This window comes from Asterias amurensis, chromosome 18 (genome assembly GCF_032118995.1).
Source record: "Asterias amurensis chromosome 18, ASM3211899v1".
Lineage (NCBI taxonomy): Eukaryota > Metazoa > Echinodermata > Asteroidea > Forcipulatida > Asteriidae > Asterias > Asterias amurensis.
In genome coordinates, this window is record NC_092665.1 from 8,072,560 (window position 1) to 8,091,489 (window position 18,930).

Genomic DNA, 18,930 nt, shown 5'->3' on the forward strand with positions numbered 1-18,930 from the left:
AAAGTAAGAGTCTGGTGTACTTGGCCAAAATTAAAACAGTCTTTTGACTTTAGCAAAACACTGTTTAGCAAAACAATTTGCCTCAGTTTGTAAGAGAAAACAATCAACGGTTTGTTCAAATAATAAATAACTCTTTATTAGAAAAAAAACACTAACTCAAATACTTTCAAAATGACATTGAAAGCACCTGTTGGTCCCTCTGAAAGTGCAATTTGATTGCAGATCTATCCAGTACATCAAAAGTTTGTTACGGATACCTGACCTACACCCGGGTACCTGCCCTGTGTGGTATCCTGACAACATCAATATGGAACCACAGCAGAACCTGACTATTTTTCATGTGAGAAGTCCGTCGTCTGCTAGGTTTTCTGTATTGTTTTAAATTTGATTTTTCAGGGTGAAGGACTAAAAATTAGCCTTGGTATCCACCATTTTCGGACTCAGCACCCCCAAATTAGTTAAATCAGGTATGTTACCAACTTTTACTCAAAAATGCCGCTCACTTCCTTAACAAGAGCCCTTTTTGGAAATCTGATCTAGACTATAATGAAATCAAACCTGGATATGTGTGAAGGAAATAGCCTACTACTGCACCACATTAAATAACTCCACAGACATTCTTGATGTAGTCGAAACCAGCTATATGCTGCACTGCACAACAAAAGCATTGGTCGGGATATAAATAACTCTGACCCATACCGCTTTATAGATTAAATTTGCATATCTATAAAAGTCGGTTTATGCATCCAAATATGATCACTCAACAAATATCACGCAAGATATCAAGTTAAAAATAGATTGTGAACTTTGTAAACCAGTAGAGCATGCCTGGACATAGATTTGGTTTGTACTAACAAAGGTGGACATGCTCGACATCATCAGTCACATCCTGACTGCGCCATGATTGTATTGTGTTAGTTTCAGTATTGATACACAGAAGCTACGAGACTGCAAAAAGAAGGAAATAATGGTCCAAATAGTTACGTCACTCTTCAGATTTGCTTTCCAATAACTATAGCATTGTTATATACAGTATAACTTGTTAGATATGCCAGTTATACAGCCTATGTTTTTTTTGGCTGATAGGTAAGTAGCTTTAATCTTGTTTTATCCCGTCTAATTATAGTTATATAATATAGGCCTAATTATAAGTCCATAATGATTGTACTTTAAAGGAACATGTTGCCTTGGATCGGTCGAGTTGGTCTTTGACAAGCGTCCTGGAACCGTTTCTAATAAAATCAATATGGTTAGAAAGATGTTGGAAAAGTAGAATACAATGATCTACACAAATATGCCTCAAAATTGCGTGGTTTTCGTTTTACCTCGTCGACAAACACGGTCGGCCATTTATGGGAGTCCGTGTTAGTTCGCGCCGTAAAATGAAAACCGTGCAATTTTGAGTGATACTTGTGTGGATCAATATATTCTACTTTTAAAACATCTTTCTAACCATATGCATTTCATAACAAACGGTTTCATAGACAAACTCGTCCGATCCAAGGCAACGTGTTCCTTTAACGGATAAACTATGTGGTTTTCAAAGCTCATTATGTGTTCATAATGATACGATCATTTCAAAGAAATGTCATAGTTTGGTCAAGCGATTAAATGTTAGTTTGATTTTGATTGATACTTATTGCGTAAGTAGTGTGTGTATAGTTAGTGTTTGGGAAGTCTTTTATCATGCATGCATGAAGGCCTATATACCCGTAATATGGCAATAATATGAAAAAATGTAATAAAATATTGCATAGAACGTTTGATTCGGCAAAACTTGTCTGCTGCCCCCCCCCCCCCCCCAAACCTCCTATTTGTTGTTAGGGCGTATTTTCATCCAAGCCTCTTATTCCAAATAATCAAAGAGTACAGCCAATCTGTCAACATTTGTTTAACGATCAAAATCATCCAAAGTACTGAACTAGAAACAACTTTATAATGATATTCATTGCTGTTAATTTGAACATTATAAATGGAAGCAAGCCGGAATAAGCACGATCACAACAATCTTGAGTCAATAAATTTGCAACAGAGATAAAGAATATTCGTTTTGGTTGTTGACCATTATACACTGATGTGTGTTAGCACTGTATTCAGTACTTTCCCGAGTTCTGTGAAAACATTGCTGACTGTATCCCAAACTGGGATAGTGAGAACGGTTGCTGGGCGGCGGTGGGGCTGAAATTTGCCGGCATTTTCCCGGCAGTTTTTTTCCCGGGAAATGGCTCTGTAGTGTCAAAAAGGGCTTTAGCTTTCAATTGCATTGTACCGGTAAATGGAATAGAAATACCTTCATGGTTGTTGTTTAAAATGTACATGGGCCGCTGACTCGCGTGTTGCGGGTGCACCGCCCCAACCTATTGCTAATCAATGTTTTACTCTAGTCTGTCAATACAAATGTTGCGTTTAAATTCAGACGACAGGTGTTGCGTAATTATTTCTTCAGATGACGATTTGGACGGGCGGCGAAACCGTTCATAATACCATTGTCTTTATGATTTTAAATGTAGACCTTATAATTTCAATATTCAAATGCACAACGATAAGTTCAGTCTTTTTATATGGGTCTTTATTTCTACTCCAAATTGATAACTGATTCAACTTAGCGTAATGGCCTAGTATACGTTTTTAGCCAAGCATGATTTATGTTGGAAATACTTCAAAACCTCATTTCTGCTAAAAGAACGAATGTTATAAACTGACAAAACATACAACCGACACTTTCAAAAATCAAAGATTTTCATAGAGTATCTATCTGTGCCATTGCAGTCTTTTTTTACTTTTCTTGACAGCAACCGACACAATATACTGCAATCATGGTGGAAGTTGTTCTTTGGCGAATCATAACCACAGCATAACCGTTGATTTAAACGGTGTTAACAGGAGGTCATCTGCAAACGGTGTTAACAGGAGGTCATCTGCAAACGGTGTTAACAGGAGGTCATCTGCAAACGGTGTTAACAGGAGGTCATCTGCAAACGGTGTTAACAGGAGGTCATCTGCAAACGGTGTTAACAGGAGGTCATCTGCAGACGGTGTTAATAGGAGGTCATCTGCAGACGGTGTTAACAGGAGGTCATCTGCAAACGGTGTTAATAGGAGGTCATCTGCAAACGGTGTTAACAGGAGGTCATCTGCAAACGGTGTTAACAGGAGGTCATCTGCAAACGGTGTTAACAGGAGGTCACCTGCAAACGGTGTTAACAGGAGGTCTTTTGCAAACGGTGTTAACAGGATCAGGAGGTCATCTGCAAACGGTGTACTGCAGACTTCGAGCTGTATTATAAACGGCACTGTTACAAGCCGACGACAAGTTGGCTTATGATTCTATAGGATTATGCAATATGGCCAACGAAGAAATGGTCACACAGAAACAGCGTAGTAAGCAGATTGACAGATATCTCAAGGATGAACGGAAAAAATACAAAGACTACGTCAAGAAAACCATGAGACTGCTCCTTGTCGGTAAGTTTCGGTTTTCTAATAATTTGTACACTTTCAGAAACGAAGACTCGTTTCTCACAGCCTTGCTACCATGGGCAGCGCGCCGTATCGATACACCTCTCGTCACTAACCCCTGGGAGGGATGTACTGGAAAATACCGCTGATTGGCTCAGAAAATAGACCCTTCCCATGAAATATGTTAATTGCACTATTTTACAGAAATAGTTCCCTGTCCGATGAAAATGTAACGTTCTCTATAGTGAAAATGACATACGTTTGTGCTATTTATGAGACGTCATCAGAATAGGTGAGTCTGACTGGTTTGGGAACCAAACTACAGACAGAGAAGAGTATGTGGACCACTTTGGTAGACTGGAAATACATGTAGTTTGGGAACCGAATGGTAGCTTGTGAGAATGATAGTCTGGGAACCAAATGGTAGACTGGAAGAATGTAAAGTCTAGGAACCAAATGGTAGACTGGAAGAATGTAGTCTGGGAACCAAATGGTAGTCTGGAAGAATGTAGTCTGGGAACCAAATGGTAGACTGGAAGAATGTAGTCTAGGAACCAAATGGTAGACTCGAATAATGTATAGTCTGGGAACCAAATGGTAGACTCGAATAATGTATAGTCTGGGAACCAAATGGCAGATTGGAAGAATGTAGTCTAGGAACCAAATGGTAGATTGGAAGAATGTAGTCTGTGAACCAAATGGTAGACATGGAAGAATGTATAGTCTGGGAACCAAATGGAAGATTGGAAGAATGTAGTCTGGGAACCAAATGGTAGTCTGGAAGAATGTAGTCTGGGAACCAAATGGTAGACTGGAAGAATGTAAAGTATGGGAACCAAACGGTAGACTGGAAGAATGTAGTCTGTGAACCAAATGGCAGACTGGAAGAATGTGTAGTCTGGGAACCAAATGGTAGACTCGAATAATGTATAGTCTGGGAACCAAATGGCAGATTGGAAGAATGTAGTCTAGGAACCAAATGGTAGATTGGAAGAATGTAGTCTGTGAACCAAATGGTAGACATGGAAGAATGTATAGTCTGGGAACCAAATGGTAGATTGGAAGAATGTAGTCTAGGAACCAAATGGCAGATTGGAAGAATGTAGTCTGGGAACCAAATGGTAGACTGGAAGAATGTATAGTCTGGGAACCAAATGGTAGATTGGAAGAATGTAGTCTAGGAACCAAATGGTAGATTGGAAGAATGTAGTCTGTGAACCAAATGGTAGACATGGAAGAATGTATAGTCTGGGAACCAAATGGTAGATTGGAAGAATGTAGTCTAGGAACCAAATGGCAGATTGGAAGAATGTAGTCTGGGAACCAAATGGTAGACTGGAAGAATGTATAGTCTGGGAACCAAATGGTAGATTGGAAGAATGTAGTCTAGGAACCAAATGGTAGATTGGAAGAATGTAGTCTGTGAACCAAATGGTAGACTGGAAGAATGTATAGTCTGGGAACCAATGGTAGATTGGAAGAATGTAGTCTAGGAACCAAATGGTAGATTGAAAGAATGTAGTCTGTGAACCAAATGGTAGACAGGAAGAATGTGTAGTCTGGGAACCAATGGTAGACTGGAAGAATGTATAGTCTGGGAACCAAATGGTAGACTGGAAGAATGTAAAGTCTGTAAACCAAATGGTAGACTGGAAGAATGTAAAGTCTAGGAACCAAATGGTAGACTGGAAGAATGTAGTCTGGGAACCAAATGGTAGACTGGAAGAATGTAAAGTCTAGGAACCAAATGGTAGACTGGAAGAATGTAGTCTGGGAACCAAATGGTAGACAGGAAGAATGTAGTCTGGGAACCAAATGGTAGACTGGAAGAATGTAAAGTATGGGAACCAAATGGTAGACTGGAAGAATGTGTAGTCTGGGAACCAAATGGTAGACTCGAAGAATGTATAGTCTGGGAACCAAATGGTAGATTGGAAGAATGTAGTCTAGGAACCAAGTTAATGGTAGATTGGAAGAATGTAGTCTGTGAACCAAATGGTAGACATGGAAGAATGTATAGTCTGGGAACCAAATGGTAGATTGGAAGAATGTAGTCTAGGAACCAAATGGTAGATTGGAAGAATGTATAGTCTGGGAACCAAATGGTAGACTGGAAGAATGTATAGTCTGGGAACCAAATGGTAGATTGGAAGAATGTATTCTAGGAACCAAATGGTAGATTGGAAGAATGTAGTCTGTGAACCAAATGGTAGACTGGAAGAATGTATAGTCTGGGAACCAATGGTAGATTGGAAGAATGTAGTCTAGGAACCAAATGGTAGATTGAAAGAATGTAGTCTGTGAACCAAATGGTAGACAGGAAGAATGTATAGTCTGGGAACCAATGGTAGACTGGAAGAATGTATAGTCTGGGAACCAAATGGTAGACTGGAAGAATGTAAAGTCTGTGAACAAAATGGTAGATTGGAAGAATGTAGTCTAGGAACCAAATGGTAGATTGGAAGAATGTAAAGTCTGTGAACCAAATGGTAGACAGGAAAAATGTAAAGTCTGGGAACCATAATGGTAGATTGGAAGAATGTAGTCTAGGAACCATACTGGTAGACTGGGAACCATAATAATATATAGCGCACGTATCTACCAAGCAAGGTACTGAAGGCGCTGAGCATATACAAACTTTCAGAAAGATAGGTTATTGCAGTGATGGATTCTGAGACCCAATTATGTAGCACTTATAAGGGTTTACAAGGTGCTACGGTGCATGAAGCAGTCACAACCAGGAACACCAGGCGAACCCCTTCTCTTTTCGATAAGTGCACTGGGTTGTTTTACATGCGTTTACACAAACATGGGACCAACGGCTTTACGTCCCATCCGAAGGACGAAGCAATGGTAAAGTGTCTTGCTTTAAGGACACAAGTGTCACGGCTGGGGATTCGAACCCACACTCTGCTGATCAGAAACACCAGAGTTTGAATTCGGTGCGATTAACCGCTCGGCCACGACACTTCCACATAATGGTAGACTGGAAGAATGTAGTCTGGGTGGGAACAAATGGATGAAGTACAGGAAAGGGTATGCGAACCGTAGGGGGAAAATGAAAGAAGTTGGTCTAGAAACTAAACGAGAAGAAGTGGCACGGCTTATATATTCTGATTTTATGAACATCTTTGGTTGCATTGTTGGAATAAGACCACAACTTGGCTGATTTTGGTGTTGGACGGGACGCCACATGATCAATTTATGTTTATTTCACACAAATTACCAAACAAATAAGGAAAAATCAAAACCGCTGGGAAAAGGTTCATATTTCTAATTAACCCTTAGTTTAAAAAAAATGAGTTCCAATATCCTGAATTGATTAGCCACTGATGACAAATATCCTTTTTTATTTCCATGTAGGTGCTGGGGAATCCGGGAAAAGTACAATAGTGAAGCAGATGAAGATATTACACCAAGGGGGATATAGTGATGTGTGAGTACATGAGTTTTGTCACAAATTGTTACAAAGGAATTCCCTATGTATATCTGCAACGACCTAAACATTTTCAAACTCAGTTCTACTGCATGGGTTTTGGTTTGAATTACTCTTCACCTTCGTCGGGCGGCCTTTTACTTTCGTACTACACTACAGCGCAGAGGAAGAGTCCAAAGAGTCACTATAATGAGAACACCAAACCTATCAACTAGGTCTACCTGTCTCATTTGCTACAAGATTTGTGTTTTGTTTGTCCTGACCCTACCTCCTCATTGAAGTATTGGACCGCATTTAAATCCCTCTCAAACGAAAAATTGACTAAACACCATATAACTTTATTTACATATTGTGCAGAGAAAGACAGGAGTTTGTTCACATTATTCGTGGTAATCTTCGCGATGCAATATTGGTACGTATATATCATTTACACCCTTTGATTTATGTCGGTCTTGCCACCGAAGTTCACCCAACTATAGCTTTCTTGATAGACGCTTTATCCAACATTCATAATAACTGATGAGACAGTTTCGCTATTCTTATTGGTGAAGAGCGCGTCGCGTGGGCATGTATAAACCTTTGATAATGACCAGTACAAAGTGTTGAAACATCATGGGCGTGACACGCGAGCTTGCACCTGCGCATATAAGACAGTTTATTCATTCCTATTGGTCGAGAGCAACGGTTGAAACAGTTGTGCCACATCACGCGATACGCGCGACGCGCACAGCATCTCGTTATAAGGAGTTGTTTACCCGAGGGCCTTACCGTTTCATAGCTGGAGGGATGTTGTGTTGAAAGAAATCATTGAACAATTATAATTGTTGAATTTATTTTACTTTTTGACCAAAAAGTGTTGATGTTCTTTGACCGAAAATGTACTTATGAATGGGAATCAAAGTGTGTTGAATCGGTTTTCAACTAGTGGTTTAAACCCGCCGAGGCCTGGTTCTTGATAATTTACATCGACTTCGTCTCGGTACTATCAAGTCCAGGCCTCGGCGCGGGTTTAAACCACTAGTTGAAAACCTCTTTACCACACATTGATTCCCTTAAAGGAACACGTTGCCTTGGATCGGACGAGTTGGTCAAAACAAAAGCGTTTGTAACCGTTTTTTATAAAATGCATATGGTTGGAAAGATGTTTTAAAAGTAGAATACAATGATCCACACAAGTTTGCCTCGAAATTGCGTGGTTTTCCTTCTACTGTGCGAACTAACATGGTCGGCCATTTATGGGAGTCAAAATTTTGACCCCCATAAATGGCCGACGTGTTAGTCGACGAGGTAAAAGGAAAACCACGCAATTTCGAGGCATGTTTGTGTGGATCATTGTATTCTACTTTTACAACATCTTTCTACCCATATGCATTTTATAAAAAACGGTTACAAACGCTTTTCAAAGACCAACTCGACCGATCCAAGGCAACGTGTTCCTTTAATAAAGTAACCACATGTTTTGTTATAAAAAAATAAATACACAACAAGAACACCCGAGCAATATGCCTGTTATTTTGTTCACAGAACTCGGGAAAGATGAGTATACAGTGCTTAGTAACACACATCAGTGTACATGGGTAAAACCAAAATGAAGATTCTTTATCCCCGATGCAAATTTAACATAAATTATATGAATGTGTTTTCCTAACTTTGCCGCAGACGATTACTGGAAGCATGCATACATTACAACCAGCCATTGACTTAGCTGATGTCAGTTTACAACCTTGTCTTGACTACATGCTTGACAACGCATCGTGTCCAGACTTCCAATACAACAAGGTAATAATGCTCTCATTGTATACGTGCATCTATCCAGGTAAAATGTCTTCAATACAACAAGGTAATAATGCTCTCACTGTATACGTGCATCAATCCAGGTAAAATGTCTTCAATTTCCAAACTAATTGGCTCTGCATTCACTCCCTGTAGGAGTTTTACGACAAGGCTAAGTTATTATGGGAGGATGATGGTGTTCGTGAATGTTACACCAGAGCCAATGAATATCAACTGATTGACAGTGCAGAATAGTAAGTATATTTTGGCTGTAGTCGCGCTTGTGTCCCGTGAATGTCTCATTTTCATTGGTGTACCAGAAGGGTGGCACCCCTGCTCAGAACCCTTGCAATCCCCTTGCCACGATATGAGATAAATACATTAAATAACCCATCCAAAACAAGGTCTTTGTTGATCATTTATATGCCATAGTAGACCGTGGGATGACGCTCCAAATTCTGCTTTCGAGTAGTCTAACCCGCACAGTACTTTAGTCTTGAATAGACTTAAAATTCGTAGAAAATTCAACTTACCACCCCAAAAAGTCGTAAAGTCCAATACGTGCACATTACATAATCATTTCATTACAAAGTATGAGCGCAATTGTGAAAGTCGTGTCATGAGTTCTTAAACGAGCGTTTCAAACCGGTAGGGTCGTGGCCGTGTGTGGGCCTTTATCGCACGGCAACGATCCTGCAAGGTTTGAAACGGACATTTAAGAACGAGTCACTATACTCTTTATTCCCATTCATAAATGCCTTTTTGGTTAAAAGGTGTAATCAAGTAAGAAACTCTGTAAAACTTATCCGTTCCCAATGTGCTTGAGCTCTGTACGTCCGTCTGTTGAAGTGTTATGACTGAGACGACAGTTTCCGATCCGTTCGTGCGCGTATAGTCTTGGTGCAAGACGTTCTCGTTTCCTTTCACACACAGCGCGGCCAACTCACCGACAGCGCCCGCATCGCCCGTAACAAGAAACGTTTTGCACCAAGACTAGCGCGTAGTATCCGACTGCAACCGGTTATAAACAGAGCTCCCTGGTCATTATCAACCGTTTAAACACCCCCACGTGACGCGCTCTCCACCTATAGGAATAGCGAAACTGTCTGAGGTGTTTATGAATTGTCCATTAAACGAGGCAAAGTCCAACTAAATGAAACATTCTATTATTTCAAATCCCACATTTCAAATATTTAAACAAAATACTTTACCCATTGAACTAATGCGAAATCTTCATTAGGCTATTTGTTTTAACTAAAATCCCACTACATTTGTCATTTGATTGGAGGAAACAAATTGTGGAATCATTAAATTGAACAACGATGCTGATGAAGCTAATGTCAATTAAAATGCATTGTGGTCTAGGCCCTAAAGAAACCTGTAACAGGGATAGGCTTATGAGACAAACAACCACAATGATGTATGGTGGCCCTGAAGGGACATATCGCAATCTTTGCAAATATTGCGACATTGCAGATAATATTTGCGATGCAATGTTCCTTGAGGGCCACCATAGTGAAGAGTATGCTACTAAAATATTTGCTACTAAAATGTAATTTCCTGAATGCCGTTTGACGTTTTGCCGTCTAGAATCTAATCATCCAATTAAATGAGCGGGATCTACTGGGATGGGTCTTTAATTCCCTTTATCTGTGTTTAAGTTCATGTTTGTTTATTTTGTTATCAAGTTTTCTAAGCAGAATTGATGACATTCGGGAACCAGACTTTCTTCCTTCTAACCAGGTGAGACTGAGTCGGTTTCTATATATGCATTTATATATTGGTCCTTAGCATTCAACAATGAAAGCAAGGTCAATCATAGCTCTGGCGGCCTTACTTACGTATTGTACTACAGTGACTGTGTCTGTGTACAGAGGAAGAGTCCTATTATAGGGCTAGGTCAATCAAAGCCAACAACTGCCTTTGGTAATTACTGACTATAAGAAATACACTGCAGGTAAATGCGAACAGATTTTTTTCTGTCAATGCACGACATTTTTGTTTACAATTTTTCTTCTTTCATCACAAATATTAATAACCAAATATTCCATTTTCAATGTAAAACTTGGTTTGTTCTAAGTTATGGAAAAAATGTAAACAAAGTCACATCAAAAAGTCTTGCTATAATGTAATGGTATTTTGTGAGGTTGGTTTCATTGTGTATAAGTATTTGACTTAAAATAAGAGGATTTGAATTGGGGTATTCTTCGGATAAATATTTATGTTTCAAACTCAAAAATATCCATTTGTCCTGCAGGACATTCTTAGGTCTCGAAAGATTACGACTGGCATACTGGAAACCTGCTTTGACGTTAAAAACATCGATTTTCAGTAAGTTGCCTTTCTTAAAGGAACACGTTGCCTTGGATCGGACGAGTTGGTCTATAAAAAAGCGTTTGTAACCGTTTGTTAAAAAATGCAAATGGTTGGAAAGATAATTTATAAGTAGAATACAATGATCCACACAAGTTTGCCTCGAAATTGCGTGGTTTTCCTTTTACTGTGCGAACTAACACGGTCGGCCATTTATGGGAGTCAAAAATTTGACTCCCATAAATGGCCGACCGTATTAGTCGACGAGGTTTAAGGAAAACCGTGCAATTTCGAGGCATGTTTGTGTGGATCATTGTATTCTACTTTTACAGCATCTTTCTACCCATATGCATATTATAACAAACGCTTTTCAAAGACCAACTCGACCCATCCAAGGCAACGTGTTCCTTTAATGTACATCCTTTGTATGCGTATAATGAACTGTATGAAGGACACAAGACGACAGCGAGAAGACGGTCAGAGAGAGCTGTATGAAGGACACCAGACGACAGCGAGAAGACGGCCAGAGAGAGGAAATAAACTGACAAAAATAACAAAATGTTATTGTCTATTTCGTTTGCGATTGAACTATGTCCAAACAACAATGGTGCGTTGCATTTGTTTTCAGGATGTTGGATGTCGGTGGGCAGCGAGATGAAAGGAAGAAATGGATTCAATGTTTTTCAGGTACGTGTAGAGAGCACATAGACAGAGTGTTATAGTGTGTTGAAGTGTCACTGACAAATATGCTTTATTAGAATAGTTACATATTATTATCGGTATGCAGCCCGAGTACATTGGTATACAAATTTTAAGAAATGTAGTGTCACCGGTTTTTTTTTCTTTTTTTCGGCGCATTACGTATTTATGAGAAGAAAACAAATCCAGAAAAAAATTACAAAATTCACCCGTGGAGTTTTAACTGAATACTTTAATTACTTGTTGAGAAAATAACAAAAAAAACCTGAACTGAATATGTACGAAGAACGTCGATGCCACCCTGGTTTATCTATAGCTAACAGCGGGTACTCGACCACTATCTGGGCCTAGTCATGGCAGCGTTCAATTCAAACGGAATACAAAGCCAATTTCCAAAGGTCACCTACTCACCTACAACTGGCGATGTTTAGAGGTTTCAATTAGTTAACATACTTTTATTGATTTCTAATCAAAGAGGGCACTTCAGACGAAATGATTTCGCATTATGCTACTACCATGAGGCTTTTGGATCAAATTTAAAACCAAACCATTTCTTTGTAATACCAAAGTTTGACCTTTCCTTGGGAAAGTACATCTTTGTTAGTTTTGTTGTTGTTGTTGTTGTTGTTGTTTCAAATAAAAATTTGCTAGTTGGGTAATCACCCATCTGTTTTATGTGATTGGGTTGCATTGATGAATGGTGGTTGCACAAAGTGATTGTTATGTGTTTGATTGGTACTACGTAGATGTAACAGCACTCATCTTCGTAGTTGCATGCAGTAGTTTTGACCTGGTGTTACGTGAAGACCAGAACAAAAACAGATTACAGGAGTCGTTGGACCTTCATGAAAGACTATGGAAAAACAGGTAATGATTTCTTTACGCCTTCATTGCAAATAAAGTTGACCTACCAACTTCTCGCTGAACGAGAGATGCAGTCCAGGAAAGACCCTTTAAATATAGGCACACCTACAACCGTTTCGTCCTTGCCATAGAGCTATATCTCTATGGTCGTTACACGTCTTGTATTGCTTTATCGTGTCACATGAAAAAGGCTATCATACACATAGACCTGCGTAAAATTATACTCATTATTATAATAACTTGTGACCCGTCGAATAGTTATTGTTATCAACATATTTTGGACTTATACCACCATAAGCTCTTCTCATCAGTTGGTGCCTTTTTTCGCGTTTCTATTTGTGAATAAATTTCTTTCTAGGTCATGGACCCAAAACGATACTTTTCATGAAACTGTTTTTAAAATGTGATCGTTTCTGTCTAGATTTCTAAGGGGTACGTCTGTCATCATGTTTCTGAACAAACAAGACATTTTAGCAGAGAAGGTGTCGAGACGCCAGTCATCGTTAGTGGATTACTTCCCAGACTATGAATCTTACACACCACCAGGTAATAATCTATAGTTCAATATTGGATTTACTCAATCATATACATAATTTAATGATATGATGATTTTATTATTTATCAAGTAAATAGTTTAATAATTTAATCATTGTGAAATCGTTCAATCACCAAATTATAGTCATTTATTTAAAAACTTAACTCACTGTGAAATGTCGTCAAGGTCAACAGTTATTTCTTGTTCAGTGTAAGTCTTAAAATAATCTTCTGAAATGTTAAAATGTATTTTAATCTTACATAGAAATAAACAAGTCCAATGGTGTTTCATATGATGATTTATCAATCATATTTGCAGCACTGTGGTTGCCGTATTCAACTAGTTAATTGTGTGCAATGTGACTAACATCGGGTGAGTCAAAACACAAAATCATTGGATGGGAGCTATTATTTTAAGAACAAGACACATATTGATCATAAGAGTCAATTTCTTAGTAGGTCATAGATTTGTTTATAATAATGAAAGGATGGAGAGTATTGATAAAGGCGTTCAAGAGATATTGTTTCAATCGGGTCACATAAAAACATTTCTGTCCATATAAATTTGAAAACATGAGCTCGGAGATTCGTTAATCTTAAAGGAGTCCAGATAGATGGAAGAGCTGGACTTCAGTGGATTTTATTTTACATAGTCCTAATAACATGGTCCAACAAAACCAAACGACTCTTTTCAGGGCCAACACTAACTAAAAGGCTCTGTAAAGAGCCAACGAAACCCAACGGCCATTTACAGGCCCACTTAAAAACAAAAGAGAAAAGAAAGACATTGTCACATGCCCTCTTTAAATGACACACATTATCCAAATTTAGTTGGACAGAAATGTCTGTATGCCATCCGATTGAAGTAAGCGTATCTCTGGAACGCCTTTATCAATCACCCCCATTCCTCTAACATGGTAAATGTAAATCCATGACCTACTTAGAAATGGACATTATTTGTTCAAGATTGTTCTTGTTTTTAAAATAATAGCTCCCATCCAATGATTGCGTTATTTATGACTCACCCGGTATAACAATAAGTGTTTTATTCGCCTATAATAGAGACAATCGAAGCTCCTGAGGGATTGTGTTGTTTTTCAACAAAACAGAAAAGAGCAGCTCAACGCAGACGAGAATCAAGTAAGAATATTAAAAAATGACTTAATCTTCAGCAACATAGTCACTCACATCCAAGTAAGAATATCAACCAAACAAAATGGACTTAAATCTCCAGCATAATAGTTACTCACATCCAAGTAAGAATATCAACCAAACAAAATGGACTTAAATCTCCAGCATAATAGTTACTCACATCCAAGTAAGAATATTAACCAAACAAAATGGACTTAAATCTCCAGCATAATAGTTACTCACATCCAAGTAAGAATATCAACCAAACAAAATGGACTTAAATCTCCAGCATAATAGTTACTCACATCCAAGTAAGAATATTAACCAAACAAAATGGACTTAAATCTCCAGCATAATAGTTACTCACATCCAAGTAAGAATATTAACCAAACAAAATGGACTTAAATCTCCAGCATAATAGTTACTCGCATTAACATAGAAATCAAAACATTGGTATACTCAGAAACCAAATCATTCCTTCTGTTTGGCGTTTTTTAATATATATTTTATACAAGCCTGGGGAACACAGTCCAAGTTTGGAGTTTAGAAGTGTAGAAGTTTGGAATGTCACAACACAGACGGTACGGCCCCCTATGCATACCGTCTGTCTTATTGAAATTGTCTGTCTTTTATAGGTTGTTGTATCTTAGTTTTAGTTTAAGTTACTGTAGAATCTTTTATTTCCACTTTAACATGGTATATATTGTGTTTGGCCTACAGCATTCCCAGCTTTGAACATCGTGGAAAGTAGAGAGTTCTTCAAGGCCAAGAGTTTTATCAAATCTAAATTTCAGGTAAAAATACATTTCTGGTCTAAAATTACGAATGAGGATCTTGGGAGTGAAAGCAATAGCAATAACATGACTTTTTTATAATAAAAGTATTGTTTTGTTAATTGAATTCAGTGAAAAAAATTAAAAAAATTAAAAGTACAGTCCAAAGGTAAATATTATATTTATGAAGAACAAACAGGTCGTCGACAAGAATTGGTAACTATAGTTTATGCATTTTGCAATATTTTACCATCTCTTTCAAGTGTTCAAAAATGTCAGATGAAAATGAACCAAGACACAGGGGTTTATGGTTTTGAAAGATAGACATCATCTGATCCGGTTTATTAAAAACAGTCTTTTTCCATCCGTAATAGCATTTTTTCCATTCATAAACACATACGCGTAAAACAGTATTAACAACAGACACAATACTCTGAAACAAAATGCTAAATTCAGTTCATTTCTGTGCAGAACGAATAGCCAAACAACAGAAGATTTATTTTGATCAAAATTACGTATACACAGTTTATCTATACCAAGAATTCATTTGTATAGACATAATTACTATTGATGATAAATTGTCGAGATATAAATTGTTTGTTATTGTTTATTATTCCTCAGAGTATATGCATTACGGTAAACAAAGAGACAAGTTACAAGAAATGTTGCTATCCTCATTACACATGCGCAGTGGATCAGGAGAATATACAGCGTGTGTTTCAGGATTGCACAGACATCATACAAAGAGAACATCTTAAAAAGTTCAATTTAATGTAAACTATACATCAGCATTACTCGCAATTTGCTTGACTTGACTGAAGTTACTCAACTTAAAAGAATAAAAACAATCATCGCAGGACACTTACACCAAAAACAAGCAAGCTTGGAATTATGTCAGTTAATTGACAGATCCTTAGCTTTCGCTCTCATTGTAACTAAGAGCTATGTTTTCAAATACTTACAGCTGACGCTGTTTTTTTTTTTTTGGGGGGGGGGGGGGACACAGCCACTTTTAAAGACAGTGGACACTATTGGTTATACAAAAATTGTCAAGGACAAGTCTTCTCACTTGGTGTATCTCAACATATGCATACAATAACAATCCTGTGAAAATTTGAGCTCAATTGGTCATCGAAGTTGCGAGATAGTAATGCAAGAAAAAACACCCTTTTCACACGAAGTTGTGTGCTTCCAGATGCTTGATTTCGAGACCTCAAATTTCTAAACTTGAGGTCTCGAAATCAAATTCGTGGAAAATTACTTCTTTCTCGGAAACTACGAGGGAGCCGTTTCTCACAATGTTTTATACTATCAACCTCTCCCAATTACTCGTTACCAAGTAAGGTTTTATGCTAATAATTATTAACCAATAGTAATTAACCAATAGTGTCCACTGCCTTTATGTAAAAAAAAACCCATATCCATCTTATTTTCATTATTGCCGGGGTAGCCTTTTAAAGCATCTGTCATGTTTTGGTTATTTGGTTCATGCCTTTGCATGTTGTTTTATTCAGTATTAATGTATCAGCAATCAGCATTCTTTTTATGGATCAGATCGTGACAACAGTACTACACAGGTGAATTAATCACGGTACATCTTAGCCTTTAGTCAAGGCACACGCGGCACCCCATCAGATGTCGAAATAATACTTCGCCGCTCGTGTTGGTCTTTTTTCGTGCGTGATGTTTTGGGATGCCGCCGCTGCGTGCGCCTTGAACAAAGGCTATAATAATTATGTACATTTTTGTTATAACCAATGGAAAGTTCTAATGTATAAAGTAATTTGTATTATATTATTTATTCGGTAATCATGTACATTTCCATCTTTTTCTTAATTCAGGAGCTTTGTATTTGTGACACATTTGAACATCGCTTCGTCAAACACTGCTATTTCCATTTCACCATTGCCGTCAATTCAGAAAACATCAGCAAAGTATTTGAGTCGTGTAAAGACATGATCCAGCGATTACACTTGGAGAATTCTGGAATAATCCGCTAGCCACTCCCAGCAAACATGTACCATCAGTATCATACCCAACGTTCCCATCTTTCAGTGACATCACGCTTCTTTATACATCCACACCGTGACTTGACTTATCCGAGAGCGAACCGTCTAGAACGACACACCTCGAACTTGCAATGCTGTCTTGATGCTCTACACATTTATTATTGGGTTAAAATCAAATCATTTGTAAATAAGTATTTAAGCGATAATATTTTCAAACAACTGAAATTTGTTTTCGTTTTACGTGTAAATAGTGTCAAGAGTGGGACACACGACCGCCCATCATCCCACACTCATGACTTTAACGCCCATTTAGACCATTATTCGACCGCTTTTCAGCATGCTTTCTCAAATTAAATATCATATTACCTCTGCTTTGGTGCTCGTAGCCGCCACTGTAGCATTGCAGCATCAGAATGTTATTCGACAATTAGTCACCAAAGAATGTATAATAATATGGGACATTTCAACTTGAAAAACACCGTTTGATAAGTCACGTTGGGGAACCAAGCTCTCTGTTTTCTAGGCATTATAAAACAGAACCCGGTAAATACAAATGGAAAGCTCGGAACGCAACGGTACCGGTTTAGAAAACTGGATCACTTTGTGGAAATGTCGTGGCCGAGCTGTAAAGAGCACCGAATTCAAACTTGGTGTTTCTGATCAGCAGAGTGTGGGTTCGAATCCCAAGCCACGACACTTGTGTGTCCTTTTTAAGCAAGACACTTAACCATTGCTTCGTCCTTCGGATGGGACGTAAAGCCGTTGGTCCCATGTGTTGTGTAACGCATGTAAAATAGCCTAGCTATTGCACTTATCAAAAAGAGACAGGGTTCGCCCCGGTGTTCCTGTTGGCTGCTAATAATGCGCCGTAGCACCTTGTTAAACCATTGTCTCTCATAATTTAAATCTTTCAATGCCTTCTCTTTCTAAATGTAAGCGCATTGAATAACTTGTTGGTAAAACGTGCGCTTTATAAGACTTTGATACTATTAGTAATTGTTGCTTTTAATCATTGCAGTTTTGCATTACATTTTCTGAATCGCAAGACTGCTTACAATTACCGTTAAAACTCTAGGAATGAGTGAGTACTGAAGAATTAAACGCTCTATATAGGCCTATAAAAATGATCATAGTATATGAGTGAGATTGAATAAAAAACAGACTCGAACTAATATAATCAGTTTAATACCCTCCATTGAAACAGTTTGTGACGGATGTTTTAAACATTGTCCTTCCTAATTAACTAAAATCAAAATATAGTGTATGTTCAGACGTTTCTATATGAATGTTTCGTCCCACGTGCAACTCAATTTTGCTGTAAAAAATTTTCAAGGCTGTATATATACGCTTCCCAAAAACATGAAATAAGGGAGTGTGACTCGTCTATTGCAAAGCCTAAAGCACTGCATCACGCTCATAATGCTATAGTAGGCTCCTATGCATTGTCATTGTTATTATGCGCATTAGTGTTTGATGACATTCTAATGACATAAAAGGTCATAATTTTTTATATGTGTGTAATAAAACGACAGTTGTGTCATTGCTGTATTCCTCTCTCATCTTGTTTCTTATTTCCGGTTTCTCGTTTGGGTGAAGTACACTGTATTATAAGCGGACGGAGCTCAAACCTCAAACCAAAGTCGTGTTTCGAAATGACTTTTGAAAGAAAACTCGGCGTTTCACAAAATACATAGACTTGATCCAAGTCGAACTTTCGTCGAGTCCTTCGTCGCGTCGAATTACTCCACTGAAAAACTGCATATCTTGGAGCAAGTTCGAGTGTGCACAAAACTAAAGGCTGACCATTTTGACTCGAACCCAGGCTGGTCGACCATTGGTTGACTACTGTGGTCGACCATTTGGAACCAGCCTCGAGCCCATGGTTTCTTCACTGGGCCCAATTTCATAGCTGAGCTGCTAAGCACAGAAATTTGCTTAG

General features: G+C 38.2%; 1 protein-coding gene across 1 annotated transcript; it reads left to right on the top strand.

Annotated features, from left to right (window-relative positions):
• Positions 1-880: 880 nt before the first annotated feature.
• LOC139950744 (guanine nucleotide-binding protein G(s) subunit alpha-like) lies at positions 881-18,539 on the top strand. The gene is made up of 14 exons (XM_071949540.1): positions 881-1,086; positions 2,793-3,465; positions 6,823-6,895; positions 7,253-7,307; positions 8,555-8,674; positions 8,825-8,922; positions 10,357-10,411; positions 10,926-10,999; positions 11,610-11,668; positions 12,427-12,547; positions 12,966-13,090; positions 14,141-14,218; positions 14,930-15,003; positions 16,824-18,539. The coding sequence occupies exons 2-14, from the start codon at positions 3,345-3,347 to the stop codon at positions 16,980-16,982; spliced, it is 1,212 nt and encodes a 403-aa protein (XP_071805641.1). The 5' UTR covers positions 881-1,086; positions 2,793-3,344; the 3' UTR covers positions 16,983-18,539.
• The last annotated feature ends 391 nt before the right edge of the window (positions 18,540-18,930 follow it).